Here is a 21,774-nt window from a genome sequence, read left to right as displayed (position 1 = left end):
AAGGGGGGATGATTGATGATTGTGATTGTGATAGTGATTTCTGGTGATGACGAGGTGTGGAATGAGATGATTTCCATCGTAATTGAAAGGGGGTGAGGATGTGTTGAAATCGGTTAACTCCCTTTTTTTCTTTTCCCACCTGTTGCCGTTGAATGGTTGATTTTGTCTGATTGGTGAATATCAAATTGAAATGTTCTTGCTTTTAATTATTCTTATTATTCTTATACCAGTGGTAGCAGTATTATCTCCGCATTAGTATAACCTGTATCAAACCAAATCAAGTTCATCTTCTTTCCTTTCATCGACTCATCAACTATTTTTCCAAAAACGAACAAAGGCTGCATGATTCAGCAACTATCTTAATCAGTTCAAATGAATCCGCCTGATCATTTTGCTTCTTCCAACAAATAAGGGAGCATCCAGGGGAAAATGGGCCAAGACATCCATCCCACATAACCCCGCCCCCACTTCCCCCCCAAGCCCGCCGGGCAGCATTGAATTTGTATGCGTATAATGTGAATTGTAAAGTTGTAAACTGTTGACATCAAAAAGCAAGCTAGTAGGAACTGCATAAAATATAGATATATAAATATAGGTTATACACAAAGCGCAGAGGAAAAGACGAAAAAAATATTGAATGAGAAATAAAAATGAGAAAAAGCCAGGGAAGAGAGAGAGATTGGGGGAGGGACAGTAACCCGGAAAAATTATTCCATAGGGAAGACGGGTAGAATAGATGAAGTAGATAGATCATCATAAAGGTTAAAAAGCCAAAAAAGAGGGAAATTGAAGATTCTTGGGTATTATAATATATATATGTATGGCAAGATAAAAACCGGGGGTATAATTTTGGTGTATGGGTTCGTTCGTCCTTTTCGTAGCAATCTTTTGTGGTTGAAAAGGTTGGATTCTTCGTTCCGTATTTGTCTTCATTCACTCTACTCCAATATCAATAGCCAAACAAGCATCCAAACGACTAATTCAGTAGATAAGAGCAACAGAGGGGGTTAAAAAAAAGAGAAAGAAAAAGAAAAAGAGGAGAGCAAAGCGAACACGGAAAAAGAAACCAAGATAATAACAAAGGGACACACTTCCCATCAAAATCAATCAATCGTCATCCGCATCGGCAATGGCCCACCTGGCGGCATATTCGACGACATCTCCATCGTATTTGGCTTCTCATCATCGCTAATGACCTTGCGGTTCGACAAATGACGCTTCAGTCCTTTGTTGAAGTTGCGTGTGCAGATGCACGCGTTCACGATGGTCATGATGATCAGGGCGATGGTGATGACAGTGAAGAAGGTGAGGGACGTGCGGGCCGCTTTATACGCATCCATGCGTGGCGGGGTATACATTCGCACGAGCTTGAAGAGGAAGTAGGCGAGGCCACCGTGGAAGAGGAGCTGGTGAAAGGGAGAAAAGAGATTTGTTAGTTAATTGAGGGGCAGATAAGGTGGGATCGGAATAATTGGTGCAGGATGATGGTGAGTTCCTACTATTGTAACTATCATTCCCAATGTATTCTCGCGACGGGTGGACCAGGCAGCGCCTAGGAGAATAAGGATGGTGACAGGGATGGCAATAATGGTGAGGATATACTCGGTGGCTTTCTTGTCGGTGACAATGACGACGAACTGGACGGTGAAGCCCAAGAAGAAAAAGAAGTCGAATTTCAGGAGCGCAATATAGATCTGTACATATAGTAAGAGATGAATTAGCATCTTAGTAAACCTATTAATGGGGGGAAAAAATCAAGAGGAAGATATGAAACCGCAAGGTGACTCATTTCAACAAGCCCTACCTGGTATGTTAGATATCGCCGCTTCATTCGCAAATCGGCGCTGATATGCTTATAAATGGTCCAGGCAAACTCATCGTATAGTTTCCAGGCGATGAAACTCAGACACACAGTTCCCAGACCAATGATGATCGGAATAGCAATGAGGAACGGCTTCAAGTCGGGCCAGATTTGCTTGTCAATGTTTTTACCAGCGTTCAGCTGCAAGATAGCGTCTCGAATCTGGTCTGTTTGGACAGCGCCGTATATAAGCAGGCCGACGTTGCAAATACATATTCCAATGACCTGAATGGTGTTTTTCATTTGAAGCGCATCGTAGGTCAAAACAAGCTCGTACACAAAACCGAAGATGTAGAGAGTTAAGAAAGTCGGGATCGTTCTCGACGTAGCTGTGTTGCTCCAATTGCCTCTGAGTTCGGACTGGAAGCGTGCAAAGACATACCTATGGTTTGAAGATGAGTGAAAATGAAATCGAATTGAAAAAAAAAAATTATACATGTCGCTTTGACGTCAAAAAAATGAACAGCCATGTGGAGAAAATAACTTACGACTCAAAACCAAGAATAATAGCAGCCTGGACGCAAGCAACAATGACGAACGACCACGTCCATCGCGAGTTTGGCCGATACATCTTTGACTCTGGTTCTGTAAAGTTGATATAACCTTCTCTTGCACGGAAACCTGTTGTAGAATTACGGTTCGAGGAGTCGAAGGCCGTCCTCCCAGGAAAGAGGCCCGCGACGGGTTGGAAGGAATTTTGGCGGTTCGCTCCCGGATGGAGCCCGACGCCTCTTAACTATATGGATCGAGAGAGGGAGGAGGGAGGGAGGGAGGGGTGGGGGAGAGGTGGATGAAGTAGCGAAAAGAAAGGTGTTCGAGATTGGTGGGTGGTTTGGTTGGTTGGTGTTGAGCAAATGGACTGGGGTCCCAAACCTGCAGCGAGATGGGAGGCTGTACTACACAGCCGCGCAGGCAGGAGCAAAAGGCGACGATAATTAGATCAAATTGTCGACCAGGAAGGGGATGTGATGGTATCAATTGGGAGATCCAGGATTGTCCAACGGTTGTTGCAACGGGGATTGCAACAGCCCCCGTTTCCTGCGTGAGGGCCTTCCAACAACCACAACAACAAGCAGCAGGAAAACAAGAGAGTGAGGGACAGGGGACAGATGGAGATAGAGAGGGAGAGGGAGAGGGAGAGGGAGAGGAGAGAGATGGAGAGAAAGAAGGGGAGAGAGAAAGGATGAAAGAGGGAGAAGGAGACAAAGTTTGGGGTAAAAGTTTCACTCGGACAGGAGGGATACCTGGAAGCAAATCTGAAACGCGGTATGAAGGCCAGCGGGGAGATGCTGTAACCCGGCGAACGGAGACGATGGTTGGACAGGACGAGATTTCGGAATAGCAAGGGAGTACCAGAAGAAAAGCAAACAAACCAACGAGTGCAGACTGAGGGCGCAGAGGAACAAATCTACAGCGGAAGAAGAGTTGTTGTGCTCTGCAGTGGAGTGGACAAGCAGCAGCAGCCGCACAAAGCAGCAGACGGAGGCAGCGAGCGGCTGACACACGCTCAGCGGCAGACCTGGAGGTGCGGCAGGGCTTAGGGGCGGGCGTGGCCCGAAAGAGCCCCGAGGCCAACTCCCCGCTCACATTGAGCTGCTCAACGGCTTGGGGTTTGTGGGCGCTCTGGTTCCTTGACTACGCCATCTGCTGAAGGGTTAGTTACCTTATGATTGGCAGTAGTCATTCGTCGTAGTGGGAGAGCTGTGCAACGGAACTGTGCAGTGGAATCGGGGGCCATTTTTCTTCATCTCTGCACAGTCGCTGCAGAGGCTGTTTTTCTTGCCAGCCCAAAATTCAAGTTCGCAAGGCTGACTCGGATAAATACTAGTAAAGCTACCACCAGATCTACCCCGTTCTCCACAGATGAATAACAGAGTCAATTATTTATTAGTTATGGAGCTTCAGATTTCGACTCGGAGGATCAATTCCTAGCCCTCGGGGAATATTGGACCGTCTTACAACGGTTTCCCGCCCTCTCTTCTCCCCAGCTGGCCAAATAAAGTATCCTGCTTCATATGCACAGGAACCAACAATGACAGTGATGGCAAACAGGATTTGTCGTGATGCGAGTGGTCTGCCAAACTGACACCCAACATCCCACATGGTCTCACGGCGTGTCTATTTTTAACCTGCGTCATCCTGCTCCACTCCTGTTCAAGGCTTGAGGCAGTGAGGCTCCCAAGAACCTTGAATTAAAGGTTCTCTACGCAGTATTTTCATCAGCTTGTTCAATGCATGAAAACTGCAGTGTCTAGTACATGTGTGTACATGATGATTGTTAAATCCAATTAGTACCAGGCAACTAGGTATTGGGAGGGATATCGCACCATGCAGGTGCGCTCTGTTACACCCACAGGCACAGGCTGTCTGTCCCACACTCATTGACTTGAAACTTGTTTCAACCTATCAATAACAGCTCAGGATTATAACAATCTCTCTCGTTTTCTAAGCGATAGTTATATATGTATCTTCCTTTTTTGGGAAGTTGCATTTTAGTAGATTTTTAATACAAAATGACTCATTGAGAAACAGAAAATATGTAACTACTATTAGTATTCATCTGGTTATATTGAACATTCGTTGAATCAGCATATAGCCATTGTGTTTGAAACCTCCATCTCTTGAGCTGCATTCTATTGCTAGAACAGAATCTTTGAGAATGCGCATATATCGGGATATTATAATATGCAATATGTTGTAGATGTTCCTTCGAGATGCTTGCGAGTTCAACTAGTTATTTCAGCTGAAAATCTTGATGACTCGAAGCCGATGAGTAATCCAGCTCCAACCAGCTAAAGCGGTGTATGGGGGCAGAATTGTCCTAGCGCACACAGTCACGAAAACTCATTCTGTTGTCTTCCTCCCTTCTTCTTCTTCTTCTTTTCTGCTTCAAGCGTCGTCCTCGCCAAAGCTGCGTTTCTTTGCTACACACGTCGGATCTATCTCTCCTCTCCCCTCTGCAAAGAGAAGGGGAGGGATTAGCTATCTGTCCTTGATTGATCCCCAATCATGAAAATATGCAAATGAGAAATTCGGAGCAATCTTCAAACCCCACAACCCGCTCAGCGCTCAGAGAGAGAGAGAGAGAGCGAGCGTTGAGTCGGTGCTGCCCGTGAGGGCCCGGCGTGAAACCTATTTACACGTCCGCAATCAGGCATCAGAAACTTCGGAGGCAGGGGACTCGGGGTTGTGCGGAGACTTTGTTTCCCACTTCCCTCCCCCCTCCCCTCCCTGGGAGAGCCGTTGCGAAGATTGTGTGTACATCCCTCCCTCCCTTTTTCCCCTTACTTCTCTCTCCCTTTGGAGGGTTGGGTGAGTTAAGGGAGTGGGCTGTATGACACTTTAGTGCAATACGCAGCGTACTGGGTTCCTATTTCTTCTTTCTAGAATGAGATGCGGTCTGGTATGAATTCGATTCCGATTACTCTGGCGGGGACGACGCTTCAATCCTCTACTTTTTTAAGGTTCGTTGTAAAAAATAAAGGTCTGAGAGCGGCGGGGAGCGCAGGGTTCATCGGGATCGCCCGAATATGTTGATGTTTTTGGAGGGTTTTTTTCCCTTCGTTTCTTTTTGAAGGGATACTGCTAATTCGTATTGATGTGTTTTTGGGTTTAGCACGGAACTGGCTCGAAGGCCCTCCACACACGCCACCCCCCGCACTTTTCACGATTTTACGAGGTGTTAGGGTTGTTGTTCTTTCAGCGGGGCGTGCTCTGGCTGTCAGTGGTCGGGAGTGCGCAAATGGCGCACCACCATGGAATAATTTTCCTTTTGTTCTTTCATATTTTGACAAAATATCTTCATTCGCGATTCAGAGAACGATGTCACGTTGGCTGCAATTGGCCGGCTGACCAAGCCGCTATATCTGGGAAAGTTTAATCGCTTTGGGCCAACGCCATCCGAAGTGTCAGGTCGTAAGTATTGGCAACCCTCAATGATTGTGGTGAGGGTTGCCAATACTTGTCGCCTCGTACAGTAGCTATCCGAATCCTCGAGTTTTAGTAATTATAAATCCTCATAACTAAATACCCTTCACCTCTCCATCGTTTTTGACTTCGGCACCACGAGAGGCGGGCTGGATCCAAAAATGTCGCCTAGCTGCTTCGCTAGTAGTGGATCAAAGCCTCGCCGTCTCATCAACAACATTACATTCCTTTCTCGCGCGGCTTTATCCAGCCAACCGTGCATCTCTTAAAGTTTGCCGGACAGTCAACGACAGCGCGCATTGAATCTCCCCAGGCTTCCGAAACACCCACATTTTCAACCTCCTGACTCAGTAACTTACTCCATAATATAACCATGAATTCCGTGTAAAAACCCCTCCTCTGTCCATGCTTCTCTCATTCCCAGTGGTCGAACTTTTACCGGAGTTCATGATTTTGATGTCGTCGTAGGTCCCTCTAGTTTTGACCTCCCGTCTCTTATTCTCGTGATCACGGGCTACGGTATCGGGATACGATCAGTTATAAAAGAGAAAGCCCTGTTTGCCATGGAAGTGAAGGCGCGGAAGAGGGGTGCACACAGAAAATCCCGCTGGGGATGCACCAGCTGTAAGAGGAGAAGGGTCAAGGTACGGCAAATAGCCAAGAACCAGCACCTACATCGAGGTGTTCAGTGAGACGCTTGGCTTCATCGCAGCTGGGCGATCAATCCTCCAGACCGTGCTGACTCGGACTTCCTACAGTGCAACGAGCAGAAGCCCATATGCACAAACTGTCGCATCCGAAATCTCCAATGTGTTTATCCATCTAATCACACTGCGGTGGTAGAAGCGCACAATGCCACACCTCGGGGAAGGGGCATTCTTCGACATGAAATCTCATCTGCCAGTTCCCAAAGCCAAAGACCACCGATAACCCCGTCCCCATCCCCCCCCTCATCATCAAAACGGGCGTCCAAGAGCTCAGCAGCCTCGCAAGCTCTAGTCCGGGCGGCCTCGCCCAGCGCATTTTCAGGAATCTCAAACCCTTCTCCCGTGACCTTTTCAAGCACACCCACATCGAACAGAACCCTAGAACTCGAACTCCTTCACCGCTGGTTGACGAGAACATGGCAGTGTGTCTGCACTTCTCCCGCCTGCAGTTTTCTTTTAACAAATATCGTTCCCCGTATTTGCATGAAGACCAACTATCTCCTAAACAATGTTTTTGCTCTCGCCGCCATCGACCTAGCAAAGCAGGCATCGGACCCCAACAGTAAATCTCTAATACTCACCAAGGATGGATACCGATACCAATCCGCAGCACTTGAGTATTCAAACAAAGCCAATGCTGCTTTCCGCCAGGCTCTTGATGAAGTAGATGCCAATATCACTCCAAAGAAACTGTCTGCTCTCTTGTTTTTCGCCTCCTTTACCTTCGTGCTCAATCTCACGTTCCCCAACCCAAAGTACCAGACCTGCATTCTCGAAACCCTGGGCACGTCCATGGCGTTATACGTGGGCTCCTTCGTCGCCAACCGCCCAAACCTCGACTGGCTTAACCGGTCCTCTTGTTCTCTCGCTGCCGCTGTGAAACGCCTTCCCGTGCTTCCGCCGGAGCTCATGCATAAACTCGACATCGACACCCAGCTGGCCCTTGCGCGCTTGGAGTTTCTCATCAAACGAATGCGCGTGCCAGTAAGGCTACCAGAAGAGCTACCAGAAGATATGGTAGAGGTGATTATCGATGGTGATGGTAAGAGTGGTGATAATATCCGCCAGATAAACAACACGGACTGCCATGACAAGCACAGCAGCAGCAACAGCAATGTGCGAGTCGCATACGAAATACCTGCCTACAAACGTGCCCTTGACCAGATAAAATATTCATTCATGAACGACGCGACCAATGGGATGTTCAAGGGAATGTTCTATACTATCCTCGCTGTCGGTGGCCGGGAGCTGACTGCGGCTTTCCAGGGCCGCGAGCCTCTGGCGCTGTTCGTCATGATGTTCTGGGCCGTGCTGGTTCATCGGTCGCGGAAAAGCATTACGATGTGGTGGGTTGGGGATATTGGAAAGGACATTGTGGATGAGATTTCTGAGGTGCTAGTTACGTCGCCGCTTGTGCGGTTTGATGGGGTCGGCGAGACCATTCTGTGGGCGAGGAGGGAGGCTGGACTGGATTCCAGTACTGATTCGGATTTGTCGCCATCGTCGCTGTCGTTCTTGGTGTTGCTGCAGTCGCGTTGTGGTGGGTCACTTGATCGTCCTATGCTCCCAATTCAAAACCGGAAACAGTATACGTCGCAAAGGAGTGCGTTGGTGATGATATAATTTAGCTTGCTTGTTATTTTGTTTTATTTATTTACTTTCATGTACTGCCATCCTTTTTTGATTTCTATGCAGATATTTGCCCCCTCGAGATAATCAGTACAGGATCGATTGCTTCGAATATGCCCACGCCCCCTTGAGAGAGACACCCTACCAATTTTTTTTATATATTAAAAACTTCAATGATTGGTTTCCAAAAAAAGAAAAGAAAAAAAAAGAAAAAAAGAAAAAGAAAAATCAAAAAATACAAAAAATACAGCATAAAAAAAAGGGTGTTGGAAATGGGAAACGGAAATATCCTGTGCATCCACGGAGTTTATTTTTTTGGTGCATGAACACTTTTGCTCTCGGAGCTCTGGCATCTCTGATGAATTTAACCCCACTAGTATACAACAATCAACGCACCTGTCAGAAGGCTGACAGTTATTCTCGTGTGTGACCTTTTTGATTGAGTGATAAAAATCTCAAAGAGGCTTCTTGAATCACTACAACCCCTCAACGATGAAGTGAGCAAAGCGGAGGGGCAACAAGCCACTACATACCCCGAACCCAAAACCCAAAGGGACTTTAACAAGGTGGGGGACCAGGTAGACAGACACACGGATACATCTCTCTATCTATATAACAAACCCGTCTGGTGGCCCCTGGAAGAAACGAGGTTGGGCAAGAAGAGATCTCAGACAGACCGGTAGGTTCAAAATGGCTGTGGATGTCGATAGGGCGGGTGGTATTTCATCTCCCTCAAAACATTGATAACTTCAACCTTTTGTGTTCTCAAGGCTTGAAGAGTGAGCCTGGACTGACTCGATTCTTACCTGACACCTAAGTGGCGGGAAATCCTTTCACAAAAAAGTTACCATGGAATGAATGGAGTTGGATTGGTCTTTTGAGCTGTACCATTATTAAAATTGTGTGTAATTAAAAAAGAAAGAAAAACGAGTCGCAAAAAAAAAAATCTTTTAATTATTATGCTTTCCCTATTTTCATTAAAGAAAAAAAGAAGACATGCAAAGATAACGGGAAATAGACATTGAAGGGTTCGTAGTTGGCCGTTTACACTCGGATATGACAGTGGGCAAGGGACGAGTTAAGGGAAGAATGGCATTATTGAGATGGTTTGGAAGATCTTTTTGTATTCCTTTGTATTCTTTTTTTTTTTTTAGCTTGTTATTTTTTATTATTTTATTTTTTAATTCCTTCCCCATTTTCCATTTCACTCTTCGTCTCCGATCTAGCATGGCAAAAATATATTAGCGCCCGTCTCAGACAGACTGTTTGATACTACACGAAAAAGAATGGGAGAGAAGCAATAGCAAATGCTTCCCAGGAGAAAAATTGTAACATATATACGTATGACATACCTTTGGTGCAAGGAAGAATCTCAGATGACCACTGCCCAATCCGTATTCAACTAGCAGCGGCACCTCCTGTGAGAGGCACAGACGAACAGACGTCGACAGGCCTGTGGCCTTGCAGAAATTGTTAAGGTATTTAAGGGAGAAGGTGAGAGCGACGGGTTCGGAGAGGTCGATAGAGACGTTTTGGTCTGGCTTGTCCACATTTGTGTGTTGGCGGAGGGTGATGGCTCCGTTACCAATCTCACCCTGGCAGGAGAATTTGACGCCATCTTTGTTGGCTTCGATCATTACTGTTTGGATATCGTTAGATTGGCATATTTATTTTTTTTCTTCAATGCAAAAGAAAGAGGCCAAAAAAGAGGGTGTCGGTAATCCGAGAGTGGGTATAATCGTTTTTCATTCCTTAAAATGAAAAATGGTAATACATACCTGACTCCGATAAATTTCCCAAATCCGTACAGATCCTCCTGAACTCCGTTGATGGCATCTCAACAGTAGCCGCATACTCCGTTTCCGGAATAGCCAGGTGCTCCTGGTCGATGTCCATAAGCTTGATATCATACTCGCTCAGCCGGTCCGTTTCCGCGCTCTCAAAGACCAGGTTAATGACGTCGGGGGAATCTTCCGCCTTTAAAGTCAGAATGTCTTCGTTTTGTGCAGCCCGCAGTACTTTCGTAAGGGAGACCAGGTTAATGCCCAGCGCGACGTTGCGGTCACAGCGATACGGGGAAAAGCCCTCTGCTTTCAGTATCATAGAGACCAGGGCCACGTGTGAGTTGTCCATGGCTTGCAGGGCGATTCCAGAGTCATTACAGTCGAAGTTGCAGTCCTGGACCAGGTCCTTGATGGCATCAACGACCTATTTGATTTTTTTTGTTTTGGTAAAGGTGGCTGTCAGCTTTTATATCGTATTTCGTGAATTGTGAAATCAATGGATGTCAATGAAGCTGTATGTAATGCCTGCCTACCTTCTTCAACAAGCTGGCTTGTTCTAGCCGCGCTTCCAACACTATTAATTCATGTCTCTATCAGTCCCAGATCAACTTAATAGTCGTTAGAATTCCATTACGCACTCTTGTCAATTGGGTTCTAGAAGAGTCAGAGGAGGATAATGGAGGTAATAGCGGAGGTGTTTGGCGGGGTAGTTATTTGACGTTGGCGGAATTCTGGTGACATATCAAACTCGTCAGCATGGAAACGGTAATAGGTGCGAAATTACGAACAGGCTTACACTGGTACAAATGTGTGTGAATCGGACGCAGTGAGTGTCGGGCAGCTTTGAGAAATGTCAAAGTGGGTTTGAGTTGGAGGAATCTGGAAGTGTCCGTCGCGTGCAGACACGCATCGCGTGGATTGAGCATCACGTAATTTCGCCAATTTCGCGTTAGCGTATTTCCTTTGGTCCACCCAGAAAACTGATATCAGAATACATGAGAAATTTTATTCTAAAAAACATATCTATCTATGGGTACAGGATTCAAGGAAAGGGAACAAAATACATTATGTAATCTACAAGCATGCAAGACGGCCGATTCAACCGCCGTTTTCGGGAAATTGACAGAAATAAAACATGTTGGAAAAACGCCATTCAAGATATGCCAAATAAATGAAAACGTAGGCATTAGGGACCGAATATGTCATCGCATGATCTGATCGCTGCTAAATATAGGGTATTAAACATGTGACTAGCACTGGTGGAAACACCAAAAGCCGACAGATGTAAAGAAAAATTATTTTCAAATTGTTGGGTAGACGGGGCAATTTAGGCTCATCCTTGAATTCGGCAAGAAAAAAGAAAAGAGAAGAAAGAGGAAAAGAAATACCTAATACATTATTCAGATGCTGGTAACTCGGGGGGCCGTTTTTCCGCGCGGACGCAACTTGATAACTGTCTCCAGCTCTCTTAACATGTGTGTATTTGCGTCCGATTTCTCTCTCGCCACGGCTTGTCTAGCCCGTTCTTCTTTCATCCGGGCTATTCTTTCATCTCGTGTCATGGAGTTTCGCTTCCGGGGTAGGGCAATGGCTTCAAAAACTTCATGCTCATCCATGTTGTTGTCTGGGGCTGTGAGGTGCTGGTCTTCGCCATTCAATGCCCGAAGCGCCTCCGCTGGACCACCCTCAACCGCAGTCGCGCCACCTAAGCTAAATGTCGGCGATGCCGGCGACCTGAGTAGACTAGTGGGTCGTGAGAGACGATCTGGGTTTTCTAAAGTGGCTAATAATGAAGATTTGCCGGCTTCCCACTCTTGTAGTATCCCTCTTAGGTCTGCGCCGATAGATTGGTAGAGGGTTGTTAAGGTCGTGCCGAAATCTGCATCATCGGTTGCTCGTTCAAGGCTGGCATCTGATTCTTCGCGGATGAGCTGCATTTTAGCATGCAGTCCACGGATTCCTTGAGATAGAGAATTGAGTCGTCTTAGTTGTGCGCGATGACGATCCTTATTGGGGCTGAGCTTGGATTGAGGGGATGGTGGAATAATAATGTCTAAGTCCAGATTAGTTTAGATACGTGTCCAATAAGTTAGGTCCGTTGCACTTACGATCTTGCTCGTTAAGTATGGCTGCCAGCTTCTGCACGCAAGTTCCATTTGTAGCAGCGAGACGTTGCATCTCCTCAATAGCAGTGCTCCAATTTCCAATATCAACCTCCCCACCATCCGCCGGTAGAGCTAGCAGACAGCATAGCGTAGCCTTTCTGGCTGCGTAAGCTCTAGAAAATAGATGTCTTAGGGATCGCAATGACGTTTTGTCTTCCAGCGCATTGTCAGCCGATGGTTTAGGTTCGTCTAGTTCCTCTAGTGAGAAATCATAAATATCGAAATATTTTTCCAAATTAGCAGTGTCTGTAAGTAATTGTAGATGTCTTTTCGCTTCCAAGTATCTCTCTAGCATCTCCGTAAGACACTCTGAAAGAATACGCCGAAGTCTTAAACAACGTCGTGTTTGTGTTTGCTCCTCCAAACGGGTTATTGGGGGCATAGGAGTGCTTCTGTGAAAACTGTTAGAGGTAAACTTGATCTTTAGAAAAGTATCTTCGGATATTCAATAACAGACATTCTATATCCTCTGGAAACTAGTTCCACCTCCTGTATCAAAACAACCGAAGCTGAAGCTGCAGAGTCGAAAGACTGCGCATTGGCGACGAGTACAGAAGCAATATCCACCGCCTGGCGACGAAGGTATTTCAGCCACTGGCGTTTAGCGAATGCGTAGAATGCGGTTGCGACTGCCAGTAGAAGAGTGATAAGGATGCAGATCCGCCGGAAATCCCAACCGGACCCTTGACGTGACCTGGCCCAGTGGAGTATCCAGACCACCGAAAACGATGCCCCAGCTGTGAATATCGCCCCTCGTATACCAAAACTGGCTGCTCGTGTGCCTGATAAGTCTGCATTATGAGCTGTATTTGATAGCAACCCCGTTACGGTGCTGTACGAGGGGGGGCTTTGCTCGTTGAGGAGCTGGGACGCAACGATGGTATATCCAAATTGTTCAAGAAAACGCTCGTTCTCGCTTTTTCCTATTTTCGTGCTGACTGCCACCTAATGCGTTTAAGAACGGAGAAAAGTCAGCAAGACATAGTCCCCCAGAAGTTGCGTGCTCCGCATTATTGCCCATACTTTGCAGATGTTGTGAATCTTGTTCACAGTTTCTTGACGACCCATGGGCTTCAGTTGTAACGGCGCAGGTAGTTTATTTCGTATTCGATCTTGAAATGTAGGGGGTCCTCGAGGAGCGAAATTCACCGTCGATGAATCTAGGGGCGTTAGCGTTGGATGGTGGTCATCTTGTTGAGGCGCCCAGTCTTGCTCTGCTACTCCTTCGCCTGTAGAAAAGTCCGGAGTCAGTTATGCGCGGGAGATTCACGGTAGGATAAAATGCTTAAGGCATACCCTCCAGATAGTCAGCTAAAGGCGAATCTTGATAAACCAGCGCTTCCATGGCGGAAGAACATGGTTCGTAGGGGCTTTTATTTAGCCAGTACAGAAGCGAATCCGTTGAAATTATGGAGCGTGTTCTAGGAACAAAACGTAGGGTAATACAGTGCGACGGAAACAAGATTGAAGGCAGTCCAAATCGTGAGTGTCACGAGATCGTGTGTCTATGTGCAGAACCATGAATCTTTTGTTGTTTTGAATCAGTACCTTATCAGGCGATCCCGGTGTTGGGTATAGTTTACGCGCCGAGCAGGAGACTGGCAAGGGGCATTTCATGCGGGAGAAGTTTGTAAGAACACCTGACAGCGCTAAAGGACGGAGCCCATAACCGTTCGTAAGAGAGCTGCCAGTCCCTTTGCTGGCTGGACACAGCCATCAACCTCTGCTATTCAACTCTTGTTATCCCGTTTCCCTTCTGGCAGGTGCTGCAAGAGACTTTGTCTCAGTTTCTGGCTTCGGGTTTGGTACCGTCGGTTCGCTGATACGCAGCTGCACTGCTTTGGCGGTGCCATGATTGTCCCTGAACCGCTAGCGGACACTCTGCCTGCCAGTTGCACGTTCTAGCTCCTCCGCCTAACAATTCGTTCGCTCCGCCGCCGCATATGCGCCGCTAAACCCATTGTTCATGGGCGTTTGCAGGGTTTTACAAATCCAACATGTTGCCGTCGTCCTCATTAGCAGTAATATTCATACAGGCCAGTTCCATCATTTCTCTACGAATGGAGTGTAGAACGATGGTTTAACGCTCAATTTTTTTTTTTTTTTTCAACACAGAGCTCCTTAACCATAAAAGTGGCTTCTTGAATAAAACCACGTTTTGTTGGGGATTACGGATGTTAGACATAGGGTGTCGAGCAATTTACTCTCGTGTTAGGATTGGCTAAATTCACGGACCGATCTCCACCATGTTGCAATGCGGGAGATTAGCTGGGATCTGGTATAACATCCATCGATGGACAAGAATGCCTTCGTTTATCTGGGCCTTCACAGCAATTGCCACGTGTTACCAAACTAGTTTACGCTTGCTCCGTTTTGATCAATGGTCTTTCATCCCTAAACTGACGCGCTACCAACTGGCATAGAGGATCCCCCGTATACAGCAATCAGGCCCTCATGAATGGATGCTCTTTCAGAGTCTGCAGCTAACGGTGACACTGAGATTCAATCGCCTGGGCTACTATTTGTCTCTTTTGTAGGCTTCCAAATAGAGCCTCAGATGGCGCATATCCGATCTTGCAGATTCTTAATCTCCCGTCTCGCACGCTACACAAATTGCAACACCAAGATCAGAAATCGACGTCCTGGCGTTATGTCCAAAACATCAACCAGTAGGTACTTACCGCCTCAGACTTTACGAGGAAGTCACTTTCCATGTTCGCCGGCTTTCATATTCAAAAAGTAAACCGTCTAACTTCAAACTTATCCCACATTCCCTCGTCCCCACATGACGAATATTATCAGTATGATGGGCACCTCAGGAACTGATGAAAATAACATGACGAAAAAAAAAGCCAGGTTTGATGGTGTGAGCTGTCTGAGAGTCTGCTTTATGAAAATTAGAGCCGAAAAACTCAAGGTACTCAGCCCTCTGAATGAAAAGGCGGGTTTTGATATGCTCCACGCTTCGAAGGAATAGGGAAATGCGGAAATTTCCATCATATGATACATAATCTTGTCAGGTTCGGGGTTTTTTCGTGGGGTGAAAGCAAGAATCAAGAATGGGTTTCTTGCACCTGCCCGACAATGACGTTTCGGAGCATGGAACTCATCTGATAAACAAGCATCACGCCCACATCTCCAGCCCTCTTGCACCCTATTCAGACTAGTGCCGTTCTCTTTTGGAAGGATATTAAAGAATATATGTATATACCTATGTGTGCGTATATTCCTAGGAAGAAATTCCGGGATGTGAATGAAAACTGTAGCAGCTATACAAGAAAGCAACCAGTGTCTCAGAACCAACCTTTTTCCCAAGAGGACGAACGCAATACTTTGGAGAAATTGTGCGAAATATTACCTTCCTCGTACGGTTTTCAAGTATCTACAAGGAATTCAACTATCACTCCGTAGTAGCCAACACCTATCGGGTTATTTGAAGGTGGACGAATAAAGTATGTATATGGCTGCCACGAACCACCAAATTTGGGACACGCTGGAGCCCGAAGACTGGGATGCCGATCAATTTGAGTTTCGGTCCGAAACCGGGATCTCAGGAACGGTTGCCCCTAGCAACCCAACCTGACTACCATCTGTGTAAACACGATGGTCTCGCTTCAGGACGTGATTGTGATGGCACCAAGAGCTTCATACCTCGAAGATTATTTGGATCAGGAAGAAAACATTCGTTATCGAAAAATTTACATAAAGAAATAAACTTTCCTATGTGAATCCAACACACTCCCTATCGACAGACCTCGTCTAAGATGCTCCCTGTCTCCAGAGACCATAAATTTTATGTGAAGTTTGCTTAAGGTATTGCCTGGAAAACCAAACCGAGTGTTGCTCCAATCCGTTGCTAAGAGACTTTAGGATCAGTCGCGTTGCTCTATTGCCATTTCTGATAGCCTACACGATGTCGACGGGATACGATGATGTGGGGACTCCCTGCCCCACAGCCTGGAGAAGAGACAGCAAATTGCCCTTTAGAAACAGCACGTATATTAGTGACTTCTATGATGAGTTTGGGCTTTGCGAAGGCGATACCGCCACAATCGACTTTACCGCTGATGTCCGCGCCCCGTTAACAAAAGTGAAACCGAGGAAGGGAGGCCAGGCAAAAGCGTTCAGTATTCACGAGGATGGGCTTGATAACTTCGGGCCCGTGAAGGGCAAACCAACTGAGCCAGGCCTACGTCAAAAAGTCAAACCTATATGCAAAAGCTCGTCGATGTTCTCTCAACCAGCTCAAAGATTTCAACGACCTAGAGTCAGTTTCGCCGCTCTGGAAGCGCCTAAAGCAGAAGAACCTGCCGTGCAACGGAAAAGCCCTCCACAACCTAATAAGTCACCTGTCATAAGCAATCGTATTACGAAGCAGAAAGAGGAGCAACCACCAGTCATTGCCGCCGATCCTCTGAAGAAGTCAATTAGGAGAAGAACAATTTACATTCCTTCTGAAGACACAACTGTGCCCTCTGTTTTCATGGGTATATTCAGCCCAATCAAAAACGTAAATCCTCTGAAAGGAAATGACGATATCACCGAAGCTTCTGAGATTGGGAGCTTAGAATCCAAGATTATTCGGAAGCGGTCAGCAAGGAAGTCACTCTCCGTCGCGCCTCGCCGCGCACCTCTTCAGCCTACGTTAAAACCGATGCAAGAATCTAGCATAAAACAGGATATACCAGGTCAGAATGGTGGAAAGGAGAACATGCCTCCAGGCGGTGTAACCATTTCTAGCACCAAACATGGGAAACTTAAAGGGGCAGATTTCCCTGTCTTCGATGTGCCGCATGTTGAAAAGAGGAAGAACGCAGGCGCTGTGGAGCCCGTGAAAAGGACTACATCAATTGTTAAGCCAGCCATGGAAGCGAAGCCAGAGACTCGGAGCAATCCTCCGCCCGCGAACAGGAAGGCCCTTGGTAATAAACCAAGTGTGACCCTGAACTCCAAAATAAGCTTGCGGGGGAAAAACACCTCTAATCCAAAGACCAACGTGAAGGCTGTCCCAAGTCAGGGGTCCAGACCATCACGTTCGTCTCCTGTCCCTAAGCCCTCAGCGAGAGGGAAGCCTGCAGTGGCACAACGAGCTCCAACGAAACTTACAGGTCCCAAGACCCTTCAGTTAAGAATCGATCAGAAATATCCTCTCCTAAGCGAAGACATATCTAACCCCGCTATGTATGAGGAGAATTGGCTTGCACATCAAGAGGCGGCAATCACTCAACTTGTGAATGGTCTTTTTGACTCTGCACGGGGGAATACAGGACTATATGACAGCGATACCCTTAGGCACGAACTTCTGGGAATCTACCAAGGAGCCCCCTTCTCCCTCCTATACAAGAGAATCCACGCATCTCTCCTATACGGTGCATTGGGCGTACCTAAAGATGTGTTGGCTCGCGGAAATGGTTTGAAGGAGGACATCGGACGAAAACGCACATTCTTGAATTTTTGGATAGAAACTTATGACCTATCCGCTCTTCGAGCCGCCGCGGAAACAGTGATCGGTCGAAGAATACCCGTCCCAAGTCGGCCATCTAGACTCAGCGATTCCAAGACTTCGGTTTTTCCAAGGGAGGGCAGACAGCTCCGTCGTACATTGGAGTCCTTTTTGGAAACATTTATTCTTCGAAACGAGGATGTTGGGCCTACAATTGCTAGCCAAGATGGGGAGGATGTTGGTACACCGCGTTGGTCTTACCGAAGAACTATTCTGCGCAGTATCATGATAATTGTGCTCCTCGACAAGGCGAGGTCAAATTCAGGAACTACACTGCCGCGATGTTTGTTTAACCCGTCGTCAAAATATAAGTCATCCGCAGCTGCTCTCCAGGGCTTAGGAGCTATGTTGTTACCGTCTGTTGGAGACATTACTCGGCCATTAAGTCACCTTGACTGCAGAGTATACTTCAAACAACACCCTCTACAAGAATACGATTATCGCATTAACAACCTTGCGGTAGATCTTCGAGATGGTATACTTCTTACGAGGCTGGTAGAACTACTTCTATACCCATCCGCTTCAGCTATGCTCTCTCAAGAACATGGCCCTGATGCCACCGCCACTGCACTAGCCATGCCAACGGGAGAAATCTTGTCTCTTGTAGAAGGAGAGGAAGACTGGATACTCTCTCAACATCTAAAGATACCCTGCATTGGTCGGGCAACGAAATTATTCAACGTGCAAATTGCGCTAGGCGCTCTGGCCGGCGTTCAGGGCATTGGCAGCATAGCCCAAGGGATCCGTGCCGAGGATATCGTCGATGGATACCGCGAAAAAACCATAGCGCTGCTGTGGGGCCTTGTTGGAAAATGGGGATTGTCTGTCTTGGTGGACTGGGACGATGTTAGGAAGGAAATTCGACGGTTGGAATTGAAAGCAGCAACTTGTGGTGCAGGTAGTGGAAGCGGGCGCGAATCCGAAGCTAGCAGTGAAGAGGTAGAAGAAGAAGAAGAAGAAGAAGAAGAAGGAGAAAAAGCTGATTTCGATGCATGCTATGAGAGGCACTCGTTCCTTCTCAAGAAATGGGCGTCATGCCTTGCGCGACTTGGGGGAGTTCGACTTGATAACTTGACAACGAGCTTTGCTGACGGGCGGATTTTCGGGAGCATTGTGGATGAATACGAGGGCTTCATCGTTGGGGAGGAAGGGAGGCTGAATAGCTCAACAAGCTTGGATGTGAGACTGAGGTTTTTGGGCTGCAGTAGTCAATTTGGTAAGAGTGATGATGCCTCCTTCATTCCGTCAATTCTTTGAAAATGTATGGATAAGCTAATGGAAAATCTCAGCCTCGCTTGTGACCCCGTCACTTCCACCCTCATGCGTATCCTCATCTCATTTTTTTGATCGGGATTTCACTCTCTCAGCTCTGGCTTTTCTTTGTAGCAGGCTTTTACCTGCCTCGAAAAGGGCGCGGGCAGCGATTGTTCTACAATCAGCTTGGAGACGAACGCATGCTCGACGTCAACTCCAAAAACGCATCATCCTGGGAAAGATCGCAACGGAATGTATGGAGGTTGTACAGGAGAGGAAGAAGTTACTATGGGCAAAGGGGGTCATCGTTCGTTGGTGGAGGAATGTCGTGGGTAACAGTGAGAAGAAGAAATGCCTCATAAGGAAAATTGGGCCCTCTTCTGACAAACATCCAGCAAGAAAATCGAGAGCTACAGCTCATCCTAGAAATAAAGCAGTGTCGAGGAGATGGAGTGCCAAAGTTGCCTTCGCGGAGGATGCTGACCTGGGCCAAGGTCAAGATGGGCGGTTGGCGACAGGTGATCTTCAACCTATAGAGGAGGATCTATGGCTTGACCTTTGATTCTGGCGCCGTGACCCGATAACGACCATTATACACCATTGTTACGCTCTTTTACACACACACATATATAAGGGGGTATTCCTTATTTTTATTTTTATAGCGATGGCGATATTGCGGGGGTCGTCTTGGGTGCTCCGGCGCTTGCACGGTTATTGATACAGTGGGGGTCCACTGGTTTCCCTTCCTTTCTTTATACACAAACACACGCAGTATATATATAGTACAGTACAAGGTCATTCATTGTAAATACATACAACAGGTATATATATATCCTAGAAACAATATGCTCTATACACGCACTATGTTTCGTTTGTTCATTTGAACCAGAAAACGGATGTAGTCGAGGTTAAAAAGAGGGGCCTCGATTAGAGAGAGTGAATTCCAGTAAATAGCCGAATTGCTCAGAAAAAAAAAAAAGAAAAAAGAAAGCCATATGAACCGGATAGGAGGAGGGTAAGCACCAGAGTTAGTTTAAAAAATCTCCGCTCTTGTGACGACGACACGTAGCTTATTTACAGCGTATAGCTCCAATCGCAAACAAATCCCCAAAAACACAACCCCCCAAGGGAAAGGAGGGGATGGATGCTTGCCTTTTTTTTTTTTTTTTTTTTTTTTTTTTTTCATTCCTTGGTTATATTCGGCAATACGGCTATGGCGGAGAGAAGCAAAAATATTGATTGATTGATTGATCAGGTGCAAGCGTACGCCAGGACCATGTGCAGTGGAGATTGAAGATGTGCTTGAAATTGAAGGAAAGTCCCTTGGCTGGTTGACCAATCTCTCTCGAGAGTTGATTTTTTTTTTCTTTTTAATCTTTCGCACACACACAGGGAAGGATCCAGGGACATGAGATTGAAACATTCGCAAGCGGCTTTTGGGCAGTTATTTGGTTGGTTGGTTGGTTGGTTGGTTGGCAAAAATGAATGACATCATGGGTTGAGTAGCCAGCTGATACCTTACTGCGGAGGTAAGTACCAAAGCCAAGGCGAGCAACGGGGCCAGGCAGGGAGCGGGAAGCGTTCTATTTCCTTCCTGGCCTGCTCTGTCGACATGTGTTTATGATCCCGGGGGGCTACGGCGGGTAAGAGATACGGGTAAGAGATACAAGGGAAGATCAAGGAAACGGAGCGAGAAAGGAAACAGGAGCAGTTTAGGTGATGCTGAATTTGACGAATTTCTTGTCGTCGCAATATGCTGGTGGACGAGCTGATCTGCAGCGCAGCAACCACGCAGTATATCCAGTGCTGTCCCTGTGCTGTAAGGGGGCTCCTTGTCGTACACAGCTGCAAGTCCCTTGGTTCAAAAGAACCATCCAGGGAATCAGCATCGCGCGTGTGTGTGCATGGACTGGACAAAAGCAGCCAGGCAAGGCCCCTCGCCCTGTTCAAGGGCTCAGTGATGGGTTGGCTCTTCAACAGCGCGAGGTTTAGAGTATCTTTGGAGTTAGTTAGGCTGCTGACCGCTCTCTTACCCTGTATCGTGCCTGTCTGTCCCTAATCCCGAAGCATGGGACGATAACAACAGCAACAAGGCTGGACAAAAAAACGAATCGCCATGCTTGTTCCAAGTGTGGGCCGCGTCCAGTGTGCAGTGTCCGGTGCGTCGTGTTGTACTGTACATACCTTTCGGTTGAAACGAATGGCTTTGATGCTGAAAAACCCCCCTTTCCCTGTGCTGATTGAGGGCTGTTGAGTGGTCATTTGGGCACGTCCCTCTAGTCAAATAAATATCCGCACTAAAACCGGGACCCTTCAAGCACGAATGGTCGAAGCCACCAAACACCAGACCCCGCCCCAGCACAGCGTCGCGGGGACAGTGAGAGCTTCCTCGGTGTTCAGCCAGTGGACCAAAAATCCCTCATACAACGCGGCGGCACGACGGAAAGACGGCTTCTCCTGCTGCTTGCTCCATGATTGCGTGGACACGGTTCGGCGGGATATGGAATATCTATCTGGTCCCCCAATCCAAACATCACATGTTTGGTTCTCTCCCTCTCTCCTGAATTTTGTGTGGTCATCCCCTCGCACCGCACGGGGAGAAAGCCGGTGGTGGTGAGCTGACAAGGAAGCATCGTTCTCTCGTATATGTATGTTTGCCGGAAAGGAAAGCAAAACGGAAAAGGGGAAGGAAAGGGAATGCATCAAGATATTGGGCTAATAATTTAGATGATCAATGCGACTCTATGTGTGTAGTAATAATGAACATAATAAGCATATCCACGGTCGAGGCATTATGATAACCATTAGGCAACTAGTCAATACTTATTTATTACATACAGAATCAATCTTTAAACTTTAGGGGCCTGCCTAATTAGATACTACTTTTGGCCGGTCTAGCACCATTGTATAGGCGCTAGTATACCCTGCTTGTGAAACAAACTTG

General features: G+C 46.9%; 6 protein-coding genes across 6 annotated transcripts; 3 read left to right on the top strand and 3 right to left on the bottom strand.

Annotated features, from left to right (window-relative positions):
* Window positions 1–1,103: 1,103 nt before the first annotated feature.
* Window positions 1,104–2,432, bottom strand: HCBG_00762 (uncharacterized protein; the record flags this gene model as incomplete). Its single annotated transcript, XM_045427812.1, has 4 exons — window positions 1,104–1,406; window positions 1,500–1,694; window positions 1,805–2,243; window positions 2,350–2,432. 4 exons carry the CDS (start codon window positions 2,430–2,432, stop codon window positions 1,104–1,106), a joined length of 1,020 nt encoding a protein of 339 aa, XP_045291787.1.
* A 312-nt stretch (window positions 2,433–2,744) lies between these two features.
* Window positions 2,745–3,512, top strand: HCBG_00761 (uncharacterized protein; the record flags this gene model as incomplete). The annotated part of the gene is made up of 2 exons (XM_045427811.1): window positions 2,745–3,176; window positions 3,276–3,512. 2 exons carry the CDS (start codon window positions 2,745–2,747, stop codon window positions 3,510–3,512), a joined length of 669 nt encoding a protein of 222 aa, XP_045291786.1.
* Window positions 3,513–6,351: 2,839 nt separating this feature from the next.
* On the top strand, window positions 6,352–8,255 carry HCBG_00760 (uncharacterized protein; the record flags this gene model as incomplete). The annotated part of the gene is made up of 3 exons (XM_045427810.1): window positions 6,352–6,476; window positions 6,501–8,098; window positions 8,191–8,255. 3 exons carry the CDS (start codon window positions 6,352–6,354, stop codon window positions 8,253–8,255), a joined length of 1,788 nt encoding a protein of 595 aa, XP_045291785.1.
* A 1,008-nt stretch (window positions 8,256–9,263) lies between these two features.
* Window positions 9,264–13,431, bottom strand: HCBG_00759 (proliferating cell nuclear antigen; the record flags this gene model as incomplete). Its single annotated transcript, XM_045427809.1, has 10 exons — window positions 9,264–9,346; window positions 9,477–9,763; window positions 9,903–10,332; window positions 10,442–10,482; window positions 10,705–10,869; window positions 11,350–11,961; window positions 12,017–12,465; window positions 12,531–13,018; window positions 13,097–13,302; window positions 13,407–13,431. The coding sequence occupies 10 exons, from the start codon at window positions 13,429–13,431 to the stop codon at window positions 9,329–9,331; spliced, it is 2,721 nt and encodes a 906-aa protein (XP_045291784.1).
* Window positions 13,432–15,986: 2,555 nt separating this feature from the next.
* Window positions 15,987–19,392, top strand: HCBG_00758 (uncharacterized protein; the record flags this gene model as incomplete). Its single annotated transcript, XM_045427808.1, has 2 exons — window positions 15,987–18,792; window positions 18,866–19,392. The coding sequence occupies 2 exons, from the start codon at window positions 15,987–15,989 to the stop codon at window positions 19,390–19,392; spliced, it is 3,333 nt and encodes a 1,110-aa protein (XP_045291783.1).
* Window positions 19,393–20,448: 1,056 nt separating this feature from the next.
* Window positions 20,449–21,092, bottom strand: HCBG_00757 (uncharacterized protein; the record flags this gene model as incomplete). The annotated part of the gene is made up of 2 exons (XM_045427807.1): window positions 20,449–20,685; window positions 21,015–21,092. 2 exons carry the CDS (start codon window positions 21,090–21,092, stop codon window positions 20,449–20,451), a joined length of 315 nt encoding a protein of 104 aa, XP_045291782.1.
* Window positions 21,093–21,774: the final 682 nt, after the last annotated feature.

Source organism: Histoplasma capsulatum, assembly GCF_000150115.1.
Source record: "Histoplasma capsulatum G186AR genomic scaffold supercont2.1, whole genome shotgun sequence".
NCBI classification, from domain to species: Eukaryota; Fungi; Ascomycota; class Eurotiomycetes; order Onygenales; family Ajellomycetaceae; genus Histoplasma; species Histoplasma capsulatum.
This window is presented reverse-complemented; position numbering and strand designations above follow the sequence as displayed.